Source organism: Pelodiscus sinensis, chromosome 1 (genome assembly GCF_052426305.1).
Source record: "Pelodiscus sinensis isolate ZL-2025 chromosome 1, ASM5242630v1, whole genome shotgun sequence".
Classification (NCBI taxonomy): domain Eukaryota; kingdom Metazoa; phylum Chordata; order Testudines; family Trionychidae; genus Pelodiscus; species Pelodiscus sinensis.
In genome coordinates this window covers 132,688,948-132,711,509 of record NC_143052.1, presented here as the reverse complement: position 1 = coordinate 132,711,509, position 22,562 = coordinate 132,688,948, and the positions used below count along the sequence as shown (strand labels likewise).

At 43.0% G+C, this 22,562-nt stretch overlaps 1 protein-coding gene across 5 annotated transcripts in view; it reads right to left on the bottom strand.

The window, feature by feature from the left end:
• The window catches only part of FAR2 (fatty acyl-CoA reductase 2), a 239,459-nt gene that overhangs the window by 25,208 nt on the left and 191,689 nt on the right, over positions 1-22,562 (bottom strand). For all 5 annotated transcript variants that reach the window (XM_075901421.2, XM_075901403.2, XM_075901429.2 and 2 more), the window contains exons 5-7: positions 21,656-21,833; positions 19,647-19,691; positions 7,665-7,783 (exon numbers count right to left, since the gene is read on the bottom strand). In XM_075901421.2, the coding sequence (XP_075757536.1) occupies positions 7,665-7,783; positions 19,647-19,691; positions 21,656-21,833 (342 nt within the window). The remainder of the gene's footprint in view (positions 1-7,664; positions 7,784-19,646; positions 19,692-21,655; positions 21,834-22,562) is intronic.

The window sequence follows — 22,562 nt, the reverse complement described above, 5'->3', positions numbered from 1 at the left end:
ATCTAAATAAGATACGCAATTTGAGTAGTGGAAATTGCGTATCTTATTTCGATTTTAGAATGCAGTCTAGACATACCCTATGACTAGTAAGTCTTCACTTCAGCCTTAATGAGAAATTAGAATGAAATATATATCACATCAGATTCTCATATGAAAATTTACCCTTTATGTTAAAATAGATTTTATAATGAACTTCATACTTAAAGACAATAAGTGCATGTATAACAAACAAACAGACCTTAATGTAACATAAATGTGAAAGCTATTAGTTAAGGCTATGTAAAACACACAAATGCTTATTAATGGAGCATGACAGTCAACAGCTCATAAAACAATGACTGCAAGGTTCTTCCTATATATAAATGCAAAATCCATTTAAAAAATTAAGATTTACCAAATCCAGTTGTGTATGCAATCAATCAATAAATAACAGATTTGGCCTGAGATAAATTATCTATATATCTGTTATCAAATAAACTATGAAAACAACAAAGGAAAGTATTAATAAAAGCAGCTTTTGATTTATTTTAGCGTTTCCCTTGATGTCTTATAGATGATTTGTCCAAGTAAAATCAGGAAGATACTATGTGTTTTATAAACTTGAAATATGCCATTTAAACCAGATCCAAAAGTCAGTGGGGACATGAAGCAATTTTTGTTTTTTCTCCAGTTTCTCCCCAATAATGTGCATATTATCTTTCAGGTCTCATTTACCTGGATGAGAAAGAGAGAATCATATCCTGGAATGAAGTTGCAAGTTCTGTGTTGTTATTCACATTTCTCTGATATATTTTAGAATATGGTTTTTCTGTAAAATGTCACCTGACTAGAAAGGCTAGTGAACTTCTTGATCTCTGATGTTTTAATTAAGCCCTATAGCAACAACACTAATACACTAAGGCCTTTAGGCAGATAATAGAAATATAAGCTAGGAAAGCTCAACTCCCCCTTTAGATTTACATACAACAAAATATCTCATTTCAACACACAGCCTTTTTACCCGCCAAATGAAGTGTATAATGAAAATCTGTAATTGCTTTTGAGTCCCACAGGTGTTAAACATCGGAGCCACAGGAAAAACAAACACAGTTAAATCTTAGCCTAGGGAACAGTTTAATAAATTGAATCCTATCCTACATTGTCTGCTGTAGATTATTGCATTCAGCAATATTATTGCGTAGAAATTACACTAGAGAAAACTATGCTATCCCCTAATATGTTTACCATAGCCTATTTGTGACTGGCAATGCATAGGTCCACAAGGAGATGAAGAAGTGCAATGAGTCATCTTTCCAGCTCCTTTGTGACATGTAGCAAACAAGACTACAGCTGGATTAGCACTCTCCTTAGGACTGGGGAGTGTGGGCAAACGGGAACTGACCTGAGTTATACTCCCAGCTCAGCTACACACTCCCTTGGCCTGATTCTCAGTTATTTTAAGGCCCTTTGGAAATCATGCTGGCAGCATACAAAGGTATTAAATTGGGTGTAAGTATAATTTATGCTTGCTTGAAAGTATCTTACACTGCCCAAGTGATGCAAAGGGGCCTTAGTGTCACTCACTAAAACTCAGTAAGACTCACACAACTTTTTAGCTGTGGGTATATCACTTAACTTTTCTCTGCTTCAGTTTTCTCATCTATAAGATACATGGCAATATACTAAATGTTCCTTGTGGACAATGCATCTCTTCACCTTCCAACTCCCTTGAAAACATGATCTAGTGTTACACTTCTGCTTAGAATAATGCCAACTTGCTCCATGCCCAGGGTTACCCATTTCAACCACCACTGTGGATACTGGTGAAACGATCCCTTGTGGGCAAATTCTGTTGAGGTCTCTGAAGAGGAGCACTGAAGTCTTACATTTCACCAGGTATTCAACAGGGAACCAGTGAGCAAAGTGGAGCCACGGACTCTGAACAGCATGTGTTACTGAGCATGTGCTCCACTGTGGCCAGAATCAGTTGTAGCATTTTAAATTCTTTGGTTTTATACTCAGATACAGAAGAATAGAGGAACAAGGCCTAATGGTCACAAATGCATGAATCACCACAGCTAAGTCTAAATCGGACAAGTGGAGGCATAGTCATCTTGCCAGAAGCTGCGAAAGGGCTTTTTTTCATTGCCATGGCTGGTATCCATAAGCAGTGAAGAGATCAAATGCACACTGAAGTAGCAATGACTTCATCTGAGGTCAGATGCCTTCAGTGAAGGGTATGGTTATAGAGGTGAGGAGTTCTTGGAGTTGCTTTCTTTTCCCTTCCCAAGCTTCAGCTTCAGGAGGCTGTTCTTCACTTAGGTGATGATTGCAACCAAGGCCTTGGATAGCTGAGAAATGGTTCTGTTTTCAGCTGATGAAAAGGTGACGGAGGCCTCTGCATTATCTGCTCATTGTTGGCATTGCAATTTATGCTGATCACACTGTCCCTTGTGATTTCATATGGATGTTGAACAGGACGGCCGAGAGAACAGATCTTTGAGGCATTCCAAAAGGGTAAGCTCTGCAGGTGAAGGAGCAGGCACCCAACATGCCTTTCTGGTTGTGATCCGAGAGGAAGGATTGAAATCACCATGGCATGAGCCTACTAACTTCTGCTGCATGTCTGAAGCAGTACACCAGACGGGTGGGCATTATCTACAAATGTGGATGGACAGCCCCTGTTCATGGCTAAATGAGGTTCATCCTCCAGTGCCATTAGCACTGTCTTGGCTTGAACCATGATTTAGAGGGGTCAAAAATATTGTTAGCACCTAGTAAGTGTTGAAGGAGACACTTGGAGAACTTCTCAGGTTAGATAAAGGGTGGTAGTCACAGTAGCTGATTATGTCACAGATGGTCTCAAATATTTGCCAGATGATGACTGGCAGGATTTTCCTACTCAATGGAGATGTAAATATCTCAGTAGGAGTCTCAGATGCTCATGACACTCTTTCACTAGTCAATGCAAATATAGATCTTGGGTGGTGGCTCAGTTTTACTCCTGTATCTCTAGAACTTCCTGTTGTGTTCTGTCCAGAGGAGGATGATATTGTGTTATGGGGAATATGTCCATTGTACAGCACAGAGGGTGTGTCTAGACTACCTAGTTTTGTCGACAAAAGTGGACTTTTGTCGACAAAACTATACCAGCGTCTACACTACCGCTGAGTTCTGTCGACATAACGTCGACAGAACTCAGCAGTTTTGTTGACACTGGTATACCTCATTTTACGAGGCATAACACCTTCTGTCGACAGATCTCTGTCGACAGAAGGTGTTATTGCCTGTAACATTGCGTCCAGACTACGGAGTTCTGTCGACAAAGCAGCTTGCTTTATCGACAGAACTCAATGTGTCTGGACACTCTTTGTTGATGGAAGTTTTGTCGACAGTATCTGTCCAGAAACACACAGTGTTGGTGATGTTTTATGAGAAGTGATTTTTCTTTGCAGCAGGAAATAGTGAATTCAGGAGCTGAGCAAGGGCATTCCGCATTAACAAGACCACTCATAGTCCAGAATAGTACAGCAGAGTATGATTTAACAATTGCTGTGGTGAAGAAGAGGTGGAATTATTTGTTAGTTTATTTCTTCCGCAAGTAATACATAGAGTCACAAGAATACTTTGTACTGGTCCATGTCTGTATCTGCCAAAGATTTATGCCACACACATAAGAGCTAAGCTGCTTTCCTCCTGCTGCTTCTGTTTCAGCACATCAAAGAAACAAAGGGGATCTGAAGAGGAGAAAAGCACTTCAATGACAGAGGTGGCTAATGAGTTGTCATAGTGACTAGTTAGATTTTTATTTTCCATGCTCTTTTTGGTGTTACCTACAATAGAGATGTGGAAATTGATTCAGTCTTTGATTCTGAGGCTAACTGCTGTTATTGTTCCTCTTTCCCTAGACGCTAGATCAATTTTTATCTCAGCCTGGTGGAAAATGTGATCAGTTCAGGAAAAGAGCAGTGTCTTGTGTTCCGTGTATCCATGCAAAGTCTAAAAATCAAGCTCACATACGACCAGCAGTGAGTCCAAAGATGACCTGTCAAAAACAGAAGGTTGAAAATATATCCAAGTTGCTGTCAACATTGATATGAAATATCTCAGGATAGTGAGCCTAGGGCCCTAGGAAATCTTTACCTTTTGCAGTGTATAGATTAGTATAATGCTCATGTATAACTTGTCTCTGAATGTGCAGAACAACTGGTTCTTCTCACTTTGTTTTTGCAAGGTGGTTTCCCTAACATTTGAAATATGTTGACACCCCTCTGACAATCCTCCACCCTTATCTTGTACAGATGTAGGTCTGTGGTATATTGAGGTTTCAGTGACACACGTCAGGGCCTCATGCGTATAGAGGGCCTGCTGACAATTCACCTAATGTTCATAAGCTGGAACACAATATCCTAATGCTTGTATTCCTCTATTGTAAGTTTGAGAGAGATGATTGTTGTATGACTGCATACAATTTCCTGCAAATTTCTACTAATCTGCATTCTGGGTCCTGGTTTGCACTTCCTGTTTGCATTTGTTCCAGATAAGACTTGGACTGTGGAGAAGTATGGGGTGTTAATTGTAGTTGGTTTGGATGGAGACCTTGGGGTGAAAGATTCTCAAGATCTTTGGGGGTTATGCTATTGCTGTGAGAAGAAGCAATGCTGGTCAAACTCTACTCCAGAAAGAGGGATTTTCATGTAGAAGTCATTTCCACCTCTACTGTTCTAGGTACATGTGTTAGGCAGTTGGGAAGTGATGGAAGGTGTGAGCCTGTGGCTTGTGGTTTTCCTGGTCCCTGTGGTAGGATGGACCTTTCTTTCTTCTGGAGAGGGAAAGGGAGGTAGCATTTCCTGAGTTCTGGTTTCAAAACTCTCAGGCCCAGGAAGTCAAGCTTTGGGACTGATACCTGACCTCTGTGCTTCTTGCTTAGCTGGTCAGGGAACACTCCTTACCCTGTGGAGGGTGCTTCTCTCCGGTGGATGGAAGAGGCATATGGTTTTTGGAACTTTATTGTGCCGTCAGTTCCTTGTGCTGATCATTCCTCTCCTTTGCCAGTTGCTGTTGGTTGGGGATGGAGAAGAAGAAAAACAAAAAACTTCAAAGCTTGAGCTGTCTTTAAGGCTAATTTCTGGCTCCTGTTTGTGGTTTTTCTTCACCTTAGGCGCAAAGGACAGAGGATAAGACCGGCTTTCATGTTTTTCCCTTTTTTGTATTGTAATGATTTTACACTTTTATATAGGCTTCTATAACAATCCATGAAGTTTACATCATAGTTTCCACTACATAAAAAACAATGATCAGAGCAAGAAGTTAAAGAGGAAAAGATGATAAATCATTAATAGAGTTTATTCATGTGCCTTTACCAAGCAAAGATGTATGGTATAATATTATCTTCTCCATCACATGGACCTATAACATAGTTACCCATTTAAATCATGCAATTTTTCTAAATATATTCTGATAATCTCAATCAATGAAACACTAGAATCAATTTTGAAAACATTCAGATGAATAGCTAATTCAGTGCCCTGTTTTGGAAAGGGGGAAAATTAAATGACTTTAATTTGACATCTCAAGAGATGAACCATTGTGTTATTACAGTTGGGCAGACTTAAAATTCCATTTCTCTGGCAAGGACCGCCTTTAATAAGAACTCAGTGTTGTTTAATGCCAGTGACCATACAGGGCAGGGAATATGAAAAAGTGATAGACCTGTAAAGGTTCAGGACTGTAGGTAGCGGGAGAAACCTTACTGCTGAAGAGAGAGCCTTGGGCCTGCCAGCTGTGCTTGCACTGCACAGAAGAATAGGCCTAGGTCATGGCTTGGGAGGAAGGATCCTATCTGGCCAATCACTACAGGGTGAGTTCTCTACCTGTAGAGAGGAAGCGAGAAAGTAAATCCTTAGCCTCACATCTGGAAGTCATATTGAGGAGAATATGTTGCCAGTATTCATCCACTCACTGCCCACAAAATGGACTTTGCCATGTGAGTTACCAAAATAAAATGCCACTCATGGTAGACTGGGCAGATATTCAAAATATGACCATGTGTGCCACCTGCCTCTCCTGGGCTCCTTGAGCTCGTCCCTCTCTCCTTCATGCATATGCAATTGCACGTTGCAATAACCCTTGGGCATAGCTCTTTCTTGATTAGAGATAGGGAGAAGTGGTGCTATATGTCCCAGATGCCACCCACATATGGCACGAAGGTGAAATGTCACTTACAGTAAACCACACAAATCTGTACATCCCCTTTTCTTTTTAAAGTCTGAGTCATCATCAGTGGGCCTCTGAATTAATACTCCCCTGGGATGAGTGGGTAAGTTCAAAATCCTCAGAGCTGTTTAAGGCTCATTGCAGATTTTCCTCTGAATCAGTCATGACTTGTTTACAGATCAGTGAAGTTAAACTGCAGGAGTTATACAAGTTTAGCTCTTCATATTCAGAATGTGAGTAACTTTTTCCACTCTCTTATACTGCTTCCAAAATGATTCAGCTAACCCAGAAAACGGCGCTTTTCTATTGCAATAAAAATACCCCCACGGAAGACTGGTCTACAGGTTGACATAACTATGGAAAAATCCACAACCCTGAGTGGCATAGTTAAACCCACTTAAGTCCTCATGTAGAAGGTGTGAGGGTCAATGGAAGAATTCTTCATTCGACCTAACCACTGCCTCTCATTGGCAAAATCCGTTCCGCTATGTCATACATAGATAGTGTCAACACTGAAGCAATACAGCAGCACAAATGTTTTATTGTAGCATTTTAAGTTTAAATAGGCCAGAGAATTATAATGGAATAACTATCGCACTTTAAAGTCATACCCTACCTTAACTTCCCCATGGAGACAAGCCCTTATGCTCAATTCACATTTTAGAGTTTTTCTCTGCAGCCATGGCAGAGAGACATCCTTTTTTAAAATGAAACCTGATATTCTGCAGCACAACATAGCTGCTTCAGAGAGGTGATGATGTGGAATATAAGTATGTATTAAATTTGTGCCCAGTTGTAAGCTGGCTACTAAGGATAATGTTATTATGATTGTAACTGGAGATGAGCTCTGACTTACAAACCTTGTATACTAAACAGGAGAACACCAATTAAACATATAGGCATGCTCTGAATTACCAGAGAAAATACATGAGTAAAGTCCCAATAAAATCCACGATTTTCATGATGAAGGATTTAGCCCATATAGAATCCAGAGGATATTCCTCACCAGGTTCTAACATTTTTCCCAATTTACCACACCAACCCTCTTGTGAGTATTTATTTAATGTCCTGTTTACACACAGTCATCTTCTGAAATCTGCATTCCATCGATTTTCCTCTGGTTAAAGAGGGTCCGGAAGACTGGAAAGCCTTTAACTCCTGAACACCATTCCCATTATGATTAATTAATATTTTTATGGTTCCATGTGCTTTCTATGGACTTTATAAGCACTAAGTAAATTATCTCACTGACCAAAGAGATTCTTGTAGAATCACACCCCACAATCTGTCTTCATGGCTTCTGTAGCACTTGTAGCCCCTATCACACTCAGGAAGTAAGATATTCAACTTGGTAATCAAATGCTGCTATCTCATGAAGTCTAAGTTGGGTGATATTTGGCGTCCCTTTAAAATCCACATGGTACCATAATATCTTACCAGCAATCTGAGACACAAGTGCTCATCCCTACCTGTGAACTGCAGTGTACCACCCAGCCGCCAGGGTGAGGTTGATGACAACATCGACTGGAATCAGATCAGCTACTGCATCATGATTGACTTTGACAGTTTGCAGAATGCCTTTACCAGCCTGTAAGACAGAGGGAAGCACTCAGTGACAATACGCCATGACTGGACTTCCTTGTTTTAGTGAGGATGCAGCATCAGCTAGTCACTTTTCAAGCGCAGTGTGTGACACAGAAGATCAGGGTGTCTCTATGCAGAGCCAGAACTTTATGTTCTTGTGTAAATCCAACTGGTTATTGTTTGTAGAGGAAGTTGGAAATGTGATGAGCAAATGTAAGTACAGTAGTAGCATATGAAAAGGAAGTGGTCTCATTTAACTAATGATGATAAAAGCACAGCTAGGAAGACAGACATTTTTACCTTTTGTGGTAAAATTTTCAAAAGCTTCTAAATAACTTAGGAGCCTAATTGACATTTTCAAAAGTCACATGGGCACATAAGTGCTATTGATTTTTAATGAAATTTCAGGTCCCAAGTCCTAAGTGTAACATTTTCAAAAGTGCTTAAATGACTTAGGAGCCTAAGTTCCATTCCCAGAAGGCACTTAGGAGCCTCCATCTCCTGAAAGTGAATAAACACTATTAGAAATGAGACTCTGGCTCTTAAGTCACTTGAAATTATCTGACTATTATCCGGCCCTCTGACTACTACCCCATGCTACTCATCCATGTGGGCACAAATGATACTGCCAGGTGTTACACTGAGCGGATCAAGCGTGACTACAGGGCTTTGGGAGTACAGGTGAGGGAGTTTGGGGCACAGGTGGTATTCTCTTCGATCCTTCCTGTCAAAGGTAGGGGCCTGGGCAGAGAGAGGTGCATCCTGGAGGTAAATGCCTGGCTGCGAGGATGGTGTTGCCAGGAGGACTTTGGCTTCCTTGACCACGGGGTGCTCTTCCAGGAAGGACTGCTTGGCAGAGATGGAGTTCACCTTTCCAGGAGCGGGAAGGCCTTGTTTGGACACAGACTGGCTAACCTTGTGAGGAGGGCTTTAAACTAGGTTCGATGGGGACAGGTGAGCAAAGCCCACAGGTAAGTGCTGAATGTGCAGGACTGGGAGATGGGTTGGAAATAGGGGGGACTACGGCCTATAATGGCAAGGAGAAAGGAGGGTCAGGGCACAACAGGGAGGCAAGATCAAATCAGTATCTTAGATGCCTATATACAAATGCGAGAAGTATGGGTAATAAACAGGAAGAACTGGAATTGCTAACAAATAAATACAACTATGATATCATTGGTATTACAGAAACCTGGTGGGATGGGACGCATGATTGGAATGTTGGTATGGAAGGGTACGGCTTGCTCAGGAAGGACAGACAGGGAAAAAACGGAGGAGGGGTTGCCTTGTATATTAAAAATGTACACACTTGGACTGAAGTGGAGATGAACGTAGGAGATAGCTGAGTAGAGAGTCTTTGGGTTAAGCTAAAAGGGGTAAAAAATGAGGGTGATGTCATGCTAGGAGTCTACTACAGGCCACCTAGCCAGGTGGAAGAGGTGGATGAGGCCTTTTTTAAACAATTAACAAAACTATCCAAAGCCCAAGATTTGGTGGTGATGGGGGACTTCAACTATCCAGACATATGTTGGGAAACTAACACCGTGGGGCACAGGTTATCCAATAAGTTTCTGGACTGCATTGGAGACAACTTTCTGTTTCAGAAGGTTGAAAAAGCTACCGGAGTAGAAGCTGTTCCGGATTTGATTTTAACAAATAGGGAGGAACTAGTTGAGAACTTGAAAGTGGAAGACAGTATGGGGGACAGTGATCATGAAATAATAGAGTTCATGATCTTAAGGAAAGGTAGAAGGGAGACCAGCACAATTGAAGTAATGGATTTCAGGAAGGCAGATTCTGATAAGCTCAGAGAACTGGTAGGTAAGGTACCATGGGAAGCAAGACTGAAGGGAAAAACAACTGAGGAGAGTTGACAGTTTTTCAAAGGGACGTTGTTAAGGGCCCAAAAGCAAACAATTCCGCTGTGTAGGAAAGATAGAAAATATGGCAAAAGACCAGCTTGGCTTCACAAGGAGATCTTGCATGATCTCAAAATAAAAAAGGAGTCACATAAAAAATGGAAACTAGGACAAATAACAAAGGATGAATATAGGCAAGTAACACGGGAATGCAGGGGCAAGATTAGAAAGGCAAAGGCACAAAATGAGATCAAACTAGCTACAGGCATAAAGGGAAACAAAAAGACCTTTTATAAATACATTAAAAGTAAGAGGAAGACCAAGGACAGGGTAGGCCCACTGCTCAGTGAGGAGGGAGAAGCAGTAACAGGAAACTTGGAAATGGCGGAGATGCTCAATGACTTCTTTGTTTCGGTCTTCACCGAGAAGTCTGGAGGTGTGCCTAACATAGTGAATACAAGCAGAGAGAGGGTAAGTTTAGAAGATAGGATACACAAAGAACAAGTTAAAAATCACTTAGGAAAGTTAGATGTCAGCAAGTCACCAGGTCCTGATGAAATGCATCCCAGGATACTCAAGGAGCTGATAGAGGAGGTATCTGAGCCTTTAGCTATGATCTTTGAAAAATCATGGAAGACACGGGAGATACCAGAAGACTGGAAAAGGGCAAATATTGTGCCCATCTATAAAAAGGGGAATAAGAACAACCCAGGAAACTACAGACCGGTCAGTTTAACGTCTGTCCCAGGGAAGATAATGGAGCAGGTAATTAAGGAAATCATATGCAAACACTTGCAAGGTAATAAAGTGATAGGGAATAGCCAGCATGGGTTTGTGAAGAACAAGTCATGCCAAACTAATCTGATAGCTTTCTTTGATAGGATAACGAGCTTTGTGGATAAGGGAGAAGCAGTGGATGTCATATACCTAGACTTTAGTAAGGCATTTGATACGGTCTCGCATGATATTCTTATTGATAAACTAGGCAAATATAACTTATATAGGGCCACGATAAGGTGGGTGCATAATTGGCTGGATAACCGTAGTCAGAGAGTTGTTGTTAACGGTGCTAAATCCTGCTGGAAAGGGATAACAAGTGGAGTTCCGCAAGGGTCTGTTTTGGGACCCGTACTGTTCAATATCTTCATCAATGATGTAGATATTGGGATAGAGAGTACGCTTATTAAGTTTGTAGATGATACCAAACTGGGTGGGGTTGCAACTTTTTTGGAGGATAAGGACATAACTCAAAATGACCTTAGCAAGTTAGAGAAATGGTCAGAGGTAAACAGGATGAGGTTTAATAAAGAGAAATGCAAAGTGCTCCACTTAGGAAGGAACAATCAGTTCCATACATACAAGATGGGAAGCGACTGTCTAGGAAGGAGCATGGCAGAAAGGGATCTAGGGGTCATAGTGGACCACAAGTTGAATATGAGTCAACAGTGTGATGCTGTTGCAAAAAAAGCAAATATGATTCTAGGTTGTATCAACAGGTGTGTTGTAAGCAAAACTCGTGAAGTCATTCTGCCGCTCTGCACTAGTTAGGCCTCAGCTGGAGTACTGTGTCCAGTTCTGGGTGCCACATTTCAAGAAAGATGTGGAGAAATTGGAAAGGGTACAGAGAAGAGCGACAAGAATGATTAAAGGTCTAGAGAACATGACCTATGAAGCCAGGCTTCATGAACTGGGCTTGTTTAATTTGGAAAAAAGAAGATTAAGGGGGGACATGATAGCGGTTTTCAAATATCTAAAAGGGTGTCACAAGGAGGAAGGAGAAAATTTGTTCCTCTTGGTTTCTGAGGACAGGACAAGGAGTAATGGGCTTAAAGTGCAGCAAGGGAGGTTTAGATTGGACATTAGGAAAAAATTCCTAACTGTCAGGGTGGTCAAATATTGGAATAAATTGCCAAGGGAGGTGGTGGAATCTCCCTCTCTGGAGATATTTAAGAACAGGTTAGATAGACATCTGTCAGGGATGGTGTAGACGGAGCTTGGTCCTGCCTTGAGGGCGGGGGGCTGGACTTGATGACCTCTCGAGGTCCCTTACAGTCCTATGATTCTATGAAATTGTACCCTGACCTTTTGGATTTAGTCTACATATGTCACAAAGTTTATCTTCCATGTTATGATTTGTTCTTAAGCATCATCAGGGTGTGTAATACTGAAGAAGAAGTGGCATACCAGATTTGGTTGTTCTAACTCTTACTGTTTAGGAGGATAAACAACAAGAAGTCCTGTGGCACCTTATAGACTAACAGATTTATTGGAGCATAAGCTTTCATGGGCAAAGACCCACTTCGTCAGACGCATGTATCTGACAAAGTGGGCCTTTGCCTACGAAAGCTTATGCTCCAATAAATCTGTTAGTCTATAAGGTGCCACAGGACTTCTTCTCATTGTTTATGCAGATTCAGACTAACACAGCTACTGTTTAGAAGGAGTTCCTGAACAAATGAACTCACAGACAGACATTTCTAAAATATATAGTAAGATGTCATTCTGATGCTTATTAAAGAGTAAAATTAAGAGTCACAAGAAAGTTGCAGATAAAGAATAAACATGTAAGCTTCCCCACCCAGCTCTGACAATGCATCTCAAATCACATCCTCCAGCAATCTTCTGTTGTTTTAGTCATGGGCTACAAAACAACTCCGCCAGAACACTTCAGTCCTAACTTACAACATCACTTTTTGCTATCCCATTTCTAGGCTTCAGGCCATTGGCAACAGCATGGAAAGCAAGTGTTCCTATACACCACCGTGAAAAGTGCACCCTGTCCATTCTGTGGTGTGCAGTTACATACGTCAGTGAAAGGTTTCTGGCAGAGGGAAGGCATTGGAGGAAGGGTTTAGCTTATCTTTACTGCAAGAGCCTTTCACTGCAGTAAGGAAAGGCTGGGCCTTTTTCTACCGCCTCCCCTCTGCCAGAACTTTCCCTCATCACTGGAGTCTTTCACTGCAGTAAGGAGATGGCAGAGGTCTTTTCCTGCAGCAGGGAAAATCTTCTGCGGCTGGGAGGCAGCAGGACACTTAACTGCTACAAACAGCAGACAAAGACAAACAACTTGGGCGAGTCACAAGTAGTGTAAGGTACATTCTCAAGTACTTACCCACACCTTTGAGGCATGCCTCTACTTTACTTGCCTAAGCCATGCCTCTCCAGCTAACCAATCCCTGGGCTGGAGAGCTACCCAGGGGCGTACGTGCCATTCCTCCCAAAGAAGCATGAAGTGTTGATACAGCATTAGTACTCTCTTCAGAAGGAACAGGCAGTAATGTTGCAGTCTGAATTTTGGGATGCAAGCAACTGTTGATCACATACTGGTAGACACACTCACTTTCACCTGTGCTCCAAATTGCTACTTGAACCCACTAGAAGAGAGAGGCTGATACATGTCTGTTAACTTGTTATGGTAGTTATAACATGTTATAAACATATAGGCTGTGTCTAGACTGGCAAGTTTTTCCGCAAAATCAGATGATTTTGCAGAAAAAACTTGCCAGCTGTCTACACTGGCCGCTTGAATTTCTGGAAAAGCACTGACGATCTCATGTAAGATCGCCAGTGCTTTTCCGGAAATACTATGCTGCTCCCGTTTTTTCCGAAAGACTTTTGCGCAAAAGGGCCAGTGTAAACAGCACAGTACTGTTTTCCGCAAAAAAGCCCCAATCGCGAAAATGGTGATCGGGGCTTTCTTGTGGAAAAGCGCGTCTAGATTGTGCTTTTGCGGAAAAGTATCCTGCCAATTTAGACGCCCTTTTCTGAAAATGCTTTTAAAGGAAAACTTTTCCATTAAAAGCATTTTCGGAAAATCATGCCAGTGTAGACGTAGCCATACCGTGTGCTCACATTGATTGCCATATACATTTGAAGTAGATCTGTAATATATAAATGTTAATATGCAATGAACTCAAACTAATTGAATACAGCACCACATTTGGTTCGTTATATTAGGTACACTATTTCTGTATAAGGCATGGCCTATTTTTTGTATCAGATTGTTGACATTTTCCCTTTGGTATAATAAAAGGCACTTCAGCTGAGGTCTCTTGCCTGTGAGTCTGACATTTTTAGGCAGTATCCCAGCTGAAAAGCTCGGGGCCCAATCACTATTCAGGGCACACACCAAAAGCAGAGTTATTCCCCCCAGCAGTTAATCACAGCTTTGCAGGGGGGAAGGAAGGCTGTGCTATACCAAGAGATAATTCTCCAGTTATAGTTTAGCAGAAATGCGATTCCTTTCAGAGAACCTGCAAAATCAACAGACGAAACAAAGCTGGTCTGCACTGCAACAGGAACAATTCTAGGCAAAGGAAAATGCTCTACACCCCCACTGTTTATGAATATTAAATAGAAACATACTCATTTGTGCAGATAAATGATCCAGCCTCTGTCTGCAGAGAGCTTGGACCCCCCCACGGACAGGGGCTGCTGGTGTGGAGCAGCCTCTGTCCATGGAGAACTTGGACCCCCCATGGACAGGGGCTGCTGCCTCCGGGGACTGTCAAATAATTGTGTAACCGCTACAGTTTCATGCAGTTACATGACTATTCAATTACATGCTAACATCCCTAGACAGCCTCTCATACCCAGTCCCACTCCAGAGCCAGCACCCATAACCCTTCCCTCACTCTGCAACCCTCTGCCCCTGAGCAGAGTCCCCTCCTGCACTGTGAACTCATTTCTGGTCCTACCCCCTGAAATGGACAGAAACCTTCAGAATTACTTGTGGAGGAACAATCAGAGGTCCAGTTATAAATGAAATCTTTAAAGGGGGCTTATGTCTTCTTTCTGGACGGTGTCTTTGCCAATATTTTGAACACTTTGCCAATATTTTGAACACTTTTCCTAGGAAGCGATGTGTCTGCAGCCATTTCTGATCCGGATGTTCGCTAAGATGATGCTGGTTATTCAGCACAGATGCTTGCCAGTATCGCATTATTGGTTGCTGCTTCAAGTTAGGGCACTGATATCAGAATAACTGGCAACTCCCCAAATTTTGCTGTTTGTCAGCAACAGACTCATCACTGAATCTTGCTCTTGGCCAACATGGGTGGAACCAAATTGTACTGCATGCCACTCGAACTATAGAGGGCAAAGAACCCATTTGTGTTATAACTGCCAGAAGCCACATACGGGTTCCCCGAAATTCATGCAGCCACCATTTGACCCATGTGTATTTGATAAGGTGCACTGGTCTCTCTCACCATAGCTTGACTTGTTGGACAAACTCTGACTTGTAGAGTAGATTTGGTATTAGTAAGTCCTACTATGACCTAAGATTTCTGCCCATAAACAGCATTTCAGGTTTTTCGTTTGTCACGAAATTTATCATATTTCTATGTGCTAGCAAGAAGCATGCTCTGCTCAAATGACCCCTTTTCAGCTGCCATAGATCGCATGGCTTTCTTAAACTTCTGTAGAAACCTTTCAACCAAACCTTTGTGGCTGGCTGGCATGGTATTAAAGTGACATGTTTAGTACCATTTTTCTTCATGAACTACCAACATTCTATTGAGCAAAACCCAGGACCACTGTCACTCACAATTTGTTCCAGCAGACCAGTTCTTGCAAACAGATTTCAAAGTTTTTCTATTGTCTGTCCAGCTGTGATGGCTTTTGTGCAAAACTCATCTGGCCATTTGAAGTGGGCATGCACGACCACTGAATACACCATTCTTAAATGGTCCAGCACAGCCAATATGCAGACATTGCCAGGAGACTTATGGTCATTCTAGGGCAGATAATGATGCTGGTGTAGGCATGTGTTGTACCTATTGGCAGTCCAAACTTTCCTTAGCAAGCTGCTCGATTTGCTGTTCAATGGCCTGGACACCATGCAAAACTTCTGGCAAGTGCCATCATTTTTATCATCCCTAGGTGACCTATAGAGAGCTCTTCTAAGACCTTTGTGCACACAACAAATTCCACATGAGCCATCCTTTTCAGGGTTCCCATCTGTTGTTCATCACTTCCACCAGTCACAACAGTGTCATCCAAATAAATTCCAGGGGTAGCTGAGTTAGTCTGTACAGGATAAACTTAAACAACAACAAATAGTCTGGTAGGCTGTGTCCACGAAAGCTCATGGTACCATCTTCTTGTTTTGTTAGTCTTTAAAGTGCTACCAGACTATTTGTTGTTTTTTAAGTTCATCCAAATAACACTATCTTCTCAGAGTACAGGCAGTCCCCGGGTTACGTACAAGATAGGGACTGTAGGTTTGTTCTTAAGTTGAATCTGTATGTAAGTCGGAACTGGCATCCAGATTCAGCCGCTGAATCTGGACACCAGTTCTGACTTACATACAGATTCAACTTAAGAACCCCAGGTGTCCCCAAGTCAGCTCCTGCTGAAACTGATCAGCAGCTGATTCCAGGAAGCCCGGGGCAGAGCAACTCTGCCTGGGGCTTCCTGTAGTCAGCGCTGGTCAGTTTCAGCAGAAGCTGACTTGGGGACGCCTGGGGCAGAGCAGCTGGGGTGCTACTGGACCAACCCAGCAGCACCCCATCTGCTCTGCCCCAGACGTCCTGATTCAGCCGCTGCTGAAACTGACCAGCAGTGGCTGAATCAGGACCTGGGGCAGAGCAGCTGGGGTGCTGCCGGGTTGGTCCAGTAGTGCCCACGGGCGCTGCAGGACCAATCGGCAGCGCCCCAGCTGCTCTGCCCCAGAGTCCAAGACAAAAGCCTGGTCTGCTGGGGGGGGGGCACACTAGCTGGGCGCCCCCCCCCCTCAGCAGACCAGGGACACGGGGAGCAGAGCCGCAGCGGCAGCGGGGTGCCGCGCCTCTGAGCAAAGCCGCAGAGGCGAGGGACCCCGCCACGGCTGTGGCTTCAGTCTGGGTGCCTGTGGTCTGCTGGGGATGGTCCCCAGCAGACCACAGGCACCCTGACTGAAGCCGCAGCCGCCGGGGGGGTCCCGCGCCTCTGAGGCTTTGCCAGAGCAAAGCCTCAGAGGCGCGGGGAACCGCCGCTGCTGCCGCTTCAATCAAAGCGGCAGCAGCGGCGGTTCCCCGCGCCTCTGAGGCTTTGCTCTGGCAAAGCCTCAGAGGCGCGGGACCCCCCCGCGGCTGCGGCTTCAGTCCGGGGGCCTGTGATCTGCTGGGGACCGTCCCCAGCAGACCACAGGCACCGGGTTTCAAGGGGCAGCAGCAGCGGTGCCCGCGCTTCTGAGGCTTTGGTCTGGCAAAGCCTCAGAAGCGCGGGAACCCGCCCGGTGCCCCTGGTCTGCTGGAGACGGTCTCCAGCAGACCAGGGGCACCGGAGCAGCTTACGAACGGGGCTTTCTCGCCCCGACTTCCGGGGCGAGAAAGCTCCGTTCGTAAGTGCGGATCCGACATAAGTCGGATCCGCGTAAGTCGGGGACTGCCTGTAAGCTGTTACCATTCAAGAAAGAGTTATTAGCGTTCCTGAAGGATAGTTCTCCGAAAACATCTATCTGCTCATTGTACAGTAGAAGGAAAAAAAATCTAAAAGAATTAGAAACCATTAGGAAAGGGATAGATTGTAAAACAGAAAATATCATAATGTCACTGTAAATCCATGAATGCCATCCTTGAGCATTGTATGAAGTTCTGGCTGCTCCTTCTACATAAGATATGTTAGAATTGGAAAAGGTAGAGAGGAAGGCAACAAAAATGGGGAGGGGTTTGGAATGGTTTCTGTGTGTGAAGAGACTGAAACAGCTCATCTTTGAAAAGAGAAGTGAGAGAAATAGGACAGAGGTCTATAAAATCAGAAATGTTGTGGAGAAAGTGAATAGGAAAGTGTTATGTACCCCTTCACATAAAACACAAGAACTAGGGGTCACCCAGTGAAATTAACAGGCCATAGACTTACAGCAAAAAAAAAAAAAGGGGGGGGGGGCATTCTTCACAGAATGCACAATCACAGGGCAAAAGGGAAAAAAAAGTTCCTGGAGAACATGCCCATCAGTGTCCATTAGTCAAGGTGGTTAGGCCCATGCCCTAAGGCTGTGTCTAGACTACATGCCTCTGTCGGCAGAGGCATGTAGATTAGACAGATCAGCAAAGGCAAATGAAACCGCGATTTAAATGATCGCTGCTTCATTTACGTTTACATGGCTGCCGCTCTGAGCCGACAAACAGCTGATCAGCTGTTTGTCGGCTCGCGCGCTAGTCTGGACGTTCCCCCTGTCGACATCAAAGCCCTTTGTCGGCAGCCCCGTTATGCCTCGTGGAATGAGGTTTACCGGGGCTGCCGACAAAGGGCTTTGATGTTGACAGGGGGAACGTCCAGACTAGTGCACGAGCCAACAAACAGCTGATCAGCTGTTTGTCGGCTCAGCGCGGCAGCCATGTAAATGTAAATGAAGCCGCGATCATTTAAATTGCGGCTTCATTTGCCTTTGCTGAACAAACAAATCTACATGCCTCTGCCGACAGAGGCATGTAGTTTAGACGTACCCTATGTGTCCTTAAAACCTCCAACTGCTAGAAGCTAGGACTAGGTGACAGGAAATGGATGTATCATTCAAATTGTCCTGTTCTGTTCATTCCCTCTGAAGCATCTGGCACTGTGAGAAGACAGGATACTGAACTAGATGGACCATTCGTTTGATCCTGTATGGCCATTCTTATGGCTGGGGGGGTAGTGCAAGTTTTACTTTAAAACAAAAATCAAACCAAAGGGAAATGGCATGGAAAAGGATAATGCTTTTCATATTATTATTGATTTATTTTTATAGCATCTTTCTGCAAGGTAATTCTTTAAGGAACACCAGGTTTTTATTGTCCATTATCTTGCACTTTGTTCCATTATCCTGCACTTATGCCTTTGTCACGTGAACAGAAGTTGAGTATAAAATGTTATCACTGGTGTGACTGAAGAATTCTAATTTGGTACATCTTTTACACACTATTTCCTTGCACTTTGCACACGTAAAAATGATTGCCAAGGAACACAGTGGAGAATCAGACCCACTGTTTTAGTTTGTAGATCAAGTACACTTCATTGTGATATATGTGACAAATCCACATATAATGAGAAACAGTATAAGAACCACCACATTGCACATGTTTTCTGGGAATAAGTGAACCTATGTCTTTGCCTAGAACTGAGTGCTTCCAAATGAAGCACATACAGGTGGTCCTTGAAATGGCATGTGTCGTCATTAAGATTTCTATTTTATGGCACTATTTTCACTCACTTATAACTGTGGCAGATTTGAACTGTTTTGACTGATGTTTTCCAAGCCAGGTATCTGTCTCGGGCTAAAACTCCTTGGAAACATTCAGCAGAAATGATTTAGTCATTTCTGAGTTTAAGAAAGAAAAAAAACACATTGTTTTGCCCACCTTAAAAAATTCTATCCACCATTTCATTGAGAAGCTCTCATGCCCCCATGATTTGGAGCAAGGACTTAGACATTTGGCAGGAGGTGGCCTACCCTCGGGAATCTGCCTTTTGCCAGCCCCTTGAAAATTTGTACGACTTTGACCAACGTATAAGTCTCTGCTCCAAATCAGTAGAGGTTTGATAGAAGCTGCCAGCTAGATTCTCCCAATATTCCATCTGCAGCAAGCATGTTCCATGCATACACAGATCCTACATGATGACAGGATAAGCATGTGGTATCCCCTCAGAGCTCTGCATATGCTTCATCCTGGCTGCCACTGCTGCACTAGGTACCAGAACTCAAATCAGGGAGACTATGCTCCCAGTGCACTTTAGGTAGGAGTCCAGGACCTTGTCAAAAAAAACTGTTTCATCATACAGATACAGGAGAAGGGAGACAAAATGAGCTTGCACAGGTAACATTCTTTTATTTCCTAACTTTTCAGTGTGTGACCATGCAACCTTAATGTTTTTAAGGTAGTTTTTGTTGTCAGTATGAACAGACAAAGCTATCAGGGGCTGAAAGCATCTGCTCACAAAACTGTGCGTTATGTGTGTCTATTAGACTCTATAAAATACTATCTACAGCATTTTCTGCACAACAATTATTGATCAAAGGATTTTTTTTGAAGTTGTAACTATACATACCGCAATAATCATTCCGCTTGCTCCATTGAAGTTGTCAATCCAACCCTACAAAAATGGGAAACGGCATTTTTTATTATTTCTTTAAACAGTATTTAGCTCATACAGTCTTTCAAAAGGGTTACAGTGCTGTGGTGTGGATGAAGTCATTTAATTAAAAAGGATGCCAGTTTAGCTGGGACAAATGCCAGGAAGCAATAGCATAAAGTACTGATTTTAAATAAAGGATACATGTTAAATAGACAGTTTAGTTTGCAATTTGTGATACAGTCTTTGTTTTAAAGATCACCACTTTAGAGTGATAATTTGACTGTCCCCCAAATCTGATTTTCCAAATTCCATGTAATCTCAGTATTTATGCAGTCATCCCATGCTTATAATTAGTACCCTGAGTGGATACAAAATTGGTATCTGCATCTGCAAAAATGATCCCTGGATATCCCCCTCCCCATCCACAGATTCGGACACCTGTGGATATAAAGTAAATATCCACAAATTTGCGGGGTTCTAGATGCAAAATTTGTATCCATATCCACAAAAATGAGCCACAGATATCTGCATCAATATCTACGGATGCAGATACTCATGGATATAAAGTAGATATCCACAGAGTTTCACACCTCTGCTTATAAAGATCAGAGTGGCTTGCCTGTGTAAGGGTCAGATTGCAGGCAATTTATTTGATTTTCTGAGGTGTTCAAAGGACAGGAAAGAATAATATTGAACAGCACTCTGTTGCAGTAAGGAAAGTCACATCTTGGGGGAAGTTAATGTTAATGCCCCACTTTGACCTTCCAAGATGGGCATTTTGGCCCAGATCCAAGGTGGTGTCTGAACTTTGCTTGATGCCACTCAGACAGTGGGGCTATGTCTAGACTGGCATGATTTTCCGCAAATGCTTTTAACGGAAAAGTTTTCCATTAAAAGCATTTGCGGAAAAGAGTGTCTAGATTGGCACGGACGCTTTTCCGCAAAGCACTTTTTGTGGAAAAGCGTCCGTGCCAATCTAGACGCGTTTTTGTGCAAAAAAGCCCTGATCGCCATTTTCGCGATCGGGGCTTTTTTGCGCAAAACATATCTGAGCTTTCTACACTGGCCCTTTTGCGCAAAAGGGACTTTTGCCCGAACAGGAGCAGCATAATATTTCCGCAAGAAGCACTGATTTCAGACAGTAGGAAGTCAGTGTTCTTGCGGGAATTCAAGCGGCCAGTGTAGACAGCTGTCAAGTTTTTCTGCTTTTGCGGAAAAACTTGCCAGTCTAGACGCAGCCCAAGAGATGTAAAGGTGACTAAATCACCTATATGACCAAGTACAAGCCTAGGACATGTTGCACCTGCTAATGCCAATGCTATACTTGGCCTAAAATATTTTTTCCACTATATAAATGTAGCTGCATTCAGTTGCATGTGTGATATGCCTAATATTTCAACATTTCCTATAAATGCGCATCTGTGAGTTGCAGAATGCCATTTTATGTCATCAGAAAGATATTTAGACCCTGTTTCAAAAAACCCCTTACAACTGGCCCTACCTGGCATTGCTAGTAGACTGCTCAGTATAAAGGTCAGGGATTGAACGTGCAGGAAGCCAAACTTATCCTGTGAGCCTGAGGAGTGTTCCCCCACCTTGTGCTGAGGTACATTAGCATCGCAGTGGGGAGAAGCCCTCTGAAAGTGAGACCTCCCTCTCCAGAATGGCAAGTCCAGCATTTCCCACCAACATTAAATCCAATTTATTTGTTTGTTTTTTTTAATTGCCCCTTTCAACATACAGATGTGAATCTTTTTCCGGAGACATTGATTGAGTCATGACGTTCTGCACCACATGCTGCCCAATCCCATCTCCCACTGTCCTCCCTGGGGACTTTGAAGAACCGCATCTAAGATGACCAGCAGGCATCTTTGTAACAAGGGTTGCCCCTAGGCAGTAAGGCTGGATGCAGAGCAGGAGCCTCAGCTGGATCTGGAGAGCACTCAGTGGGAAACTGTTAACAGAAGGGTAATCAGGCTTACTGGAAAAGGCTCATGCCAGCTGGCTCCCACGATGGATGGCCTGATGATGGCAATGTTGAAGTGCTCTTTCTGTTGCTGGACCAGGTACTCTGCCAAGGCTTTGGTGTAGGTATATGTGTTGGGCCAGTCCCCAATCAGCTTGGGTGTGATCTCTTGAATGATTGATTCATCCATCCACCTAGAAGAACAAAGGAAAGAATTCTGTTCACATAAGCAACACAAACAGATGAATGAAAGGAGGAAGACAACAACTTTGTCAGTGCACTCTGCTGTCTACAGCTTCAAGACTCTTAGCTTCAGCAGGGAAATCAACAACTAGAATACTTTTAGGCTAAAGGAGGAATAACTGGCAAGCACCATACACGACACAACCACAGAGATCCATGGCATCTGGCACATAGGGAATTAATACTCCTTTCTAGGGTAATAGATTTTAAAGCCAAAAGGGGCCATCAGATCAGCTATTCTGACCTATATTTCCTAAGTAGAAACAGGCAACAATTTTCAGCTACATATTTTTTCTCCTTTGAAGTGAGTTTTTCAGCCAACAGCCCAGGCTGAAGAAGTCCTGCCCCAGCCAAATATAGCTAAAGAGACAGGACTTTCATAGTCTAAAAGCCTGGAACTATCATCTTTGGCATATCAAAATCAAGGGTAGATGCAGCAACCAGTTTGCACACATTCCTCCAAGGGAATGAGACAGCTGAAGCTCTGTCTATGGTAAGATTTTTTTCACTTATATAACTACACCAATTTAGCTACACCAGTGAGCCACTGGGATAAAATCCTGGCTCCACTTAAGCCAATGGGAGTTTAGACATTTACTATAATGGACCAAGGATTTCAGACTAGATATAGATGTGCTGCACTAACACTGTTTACTGATGCAAATTTCCCTAGTCTAGAT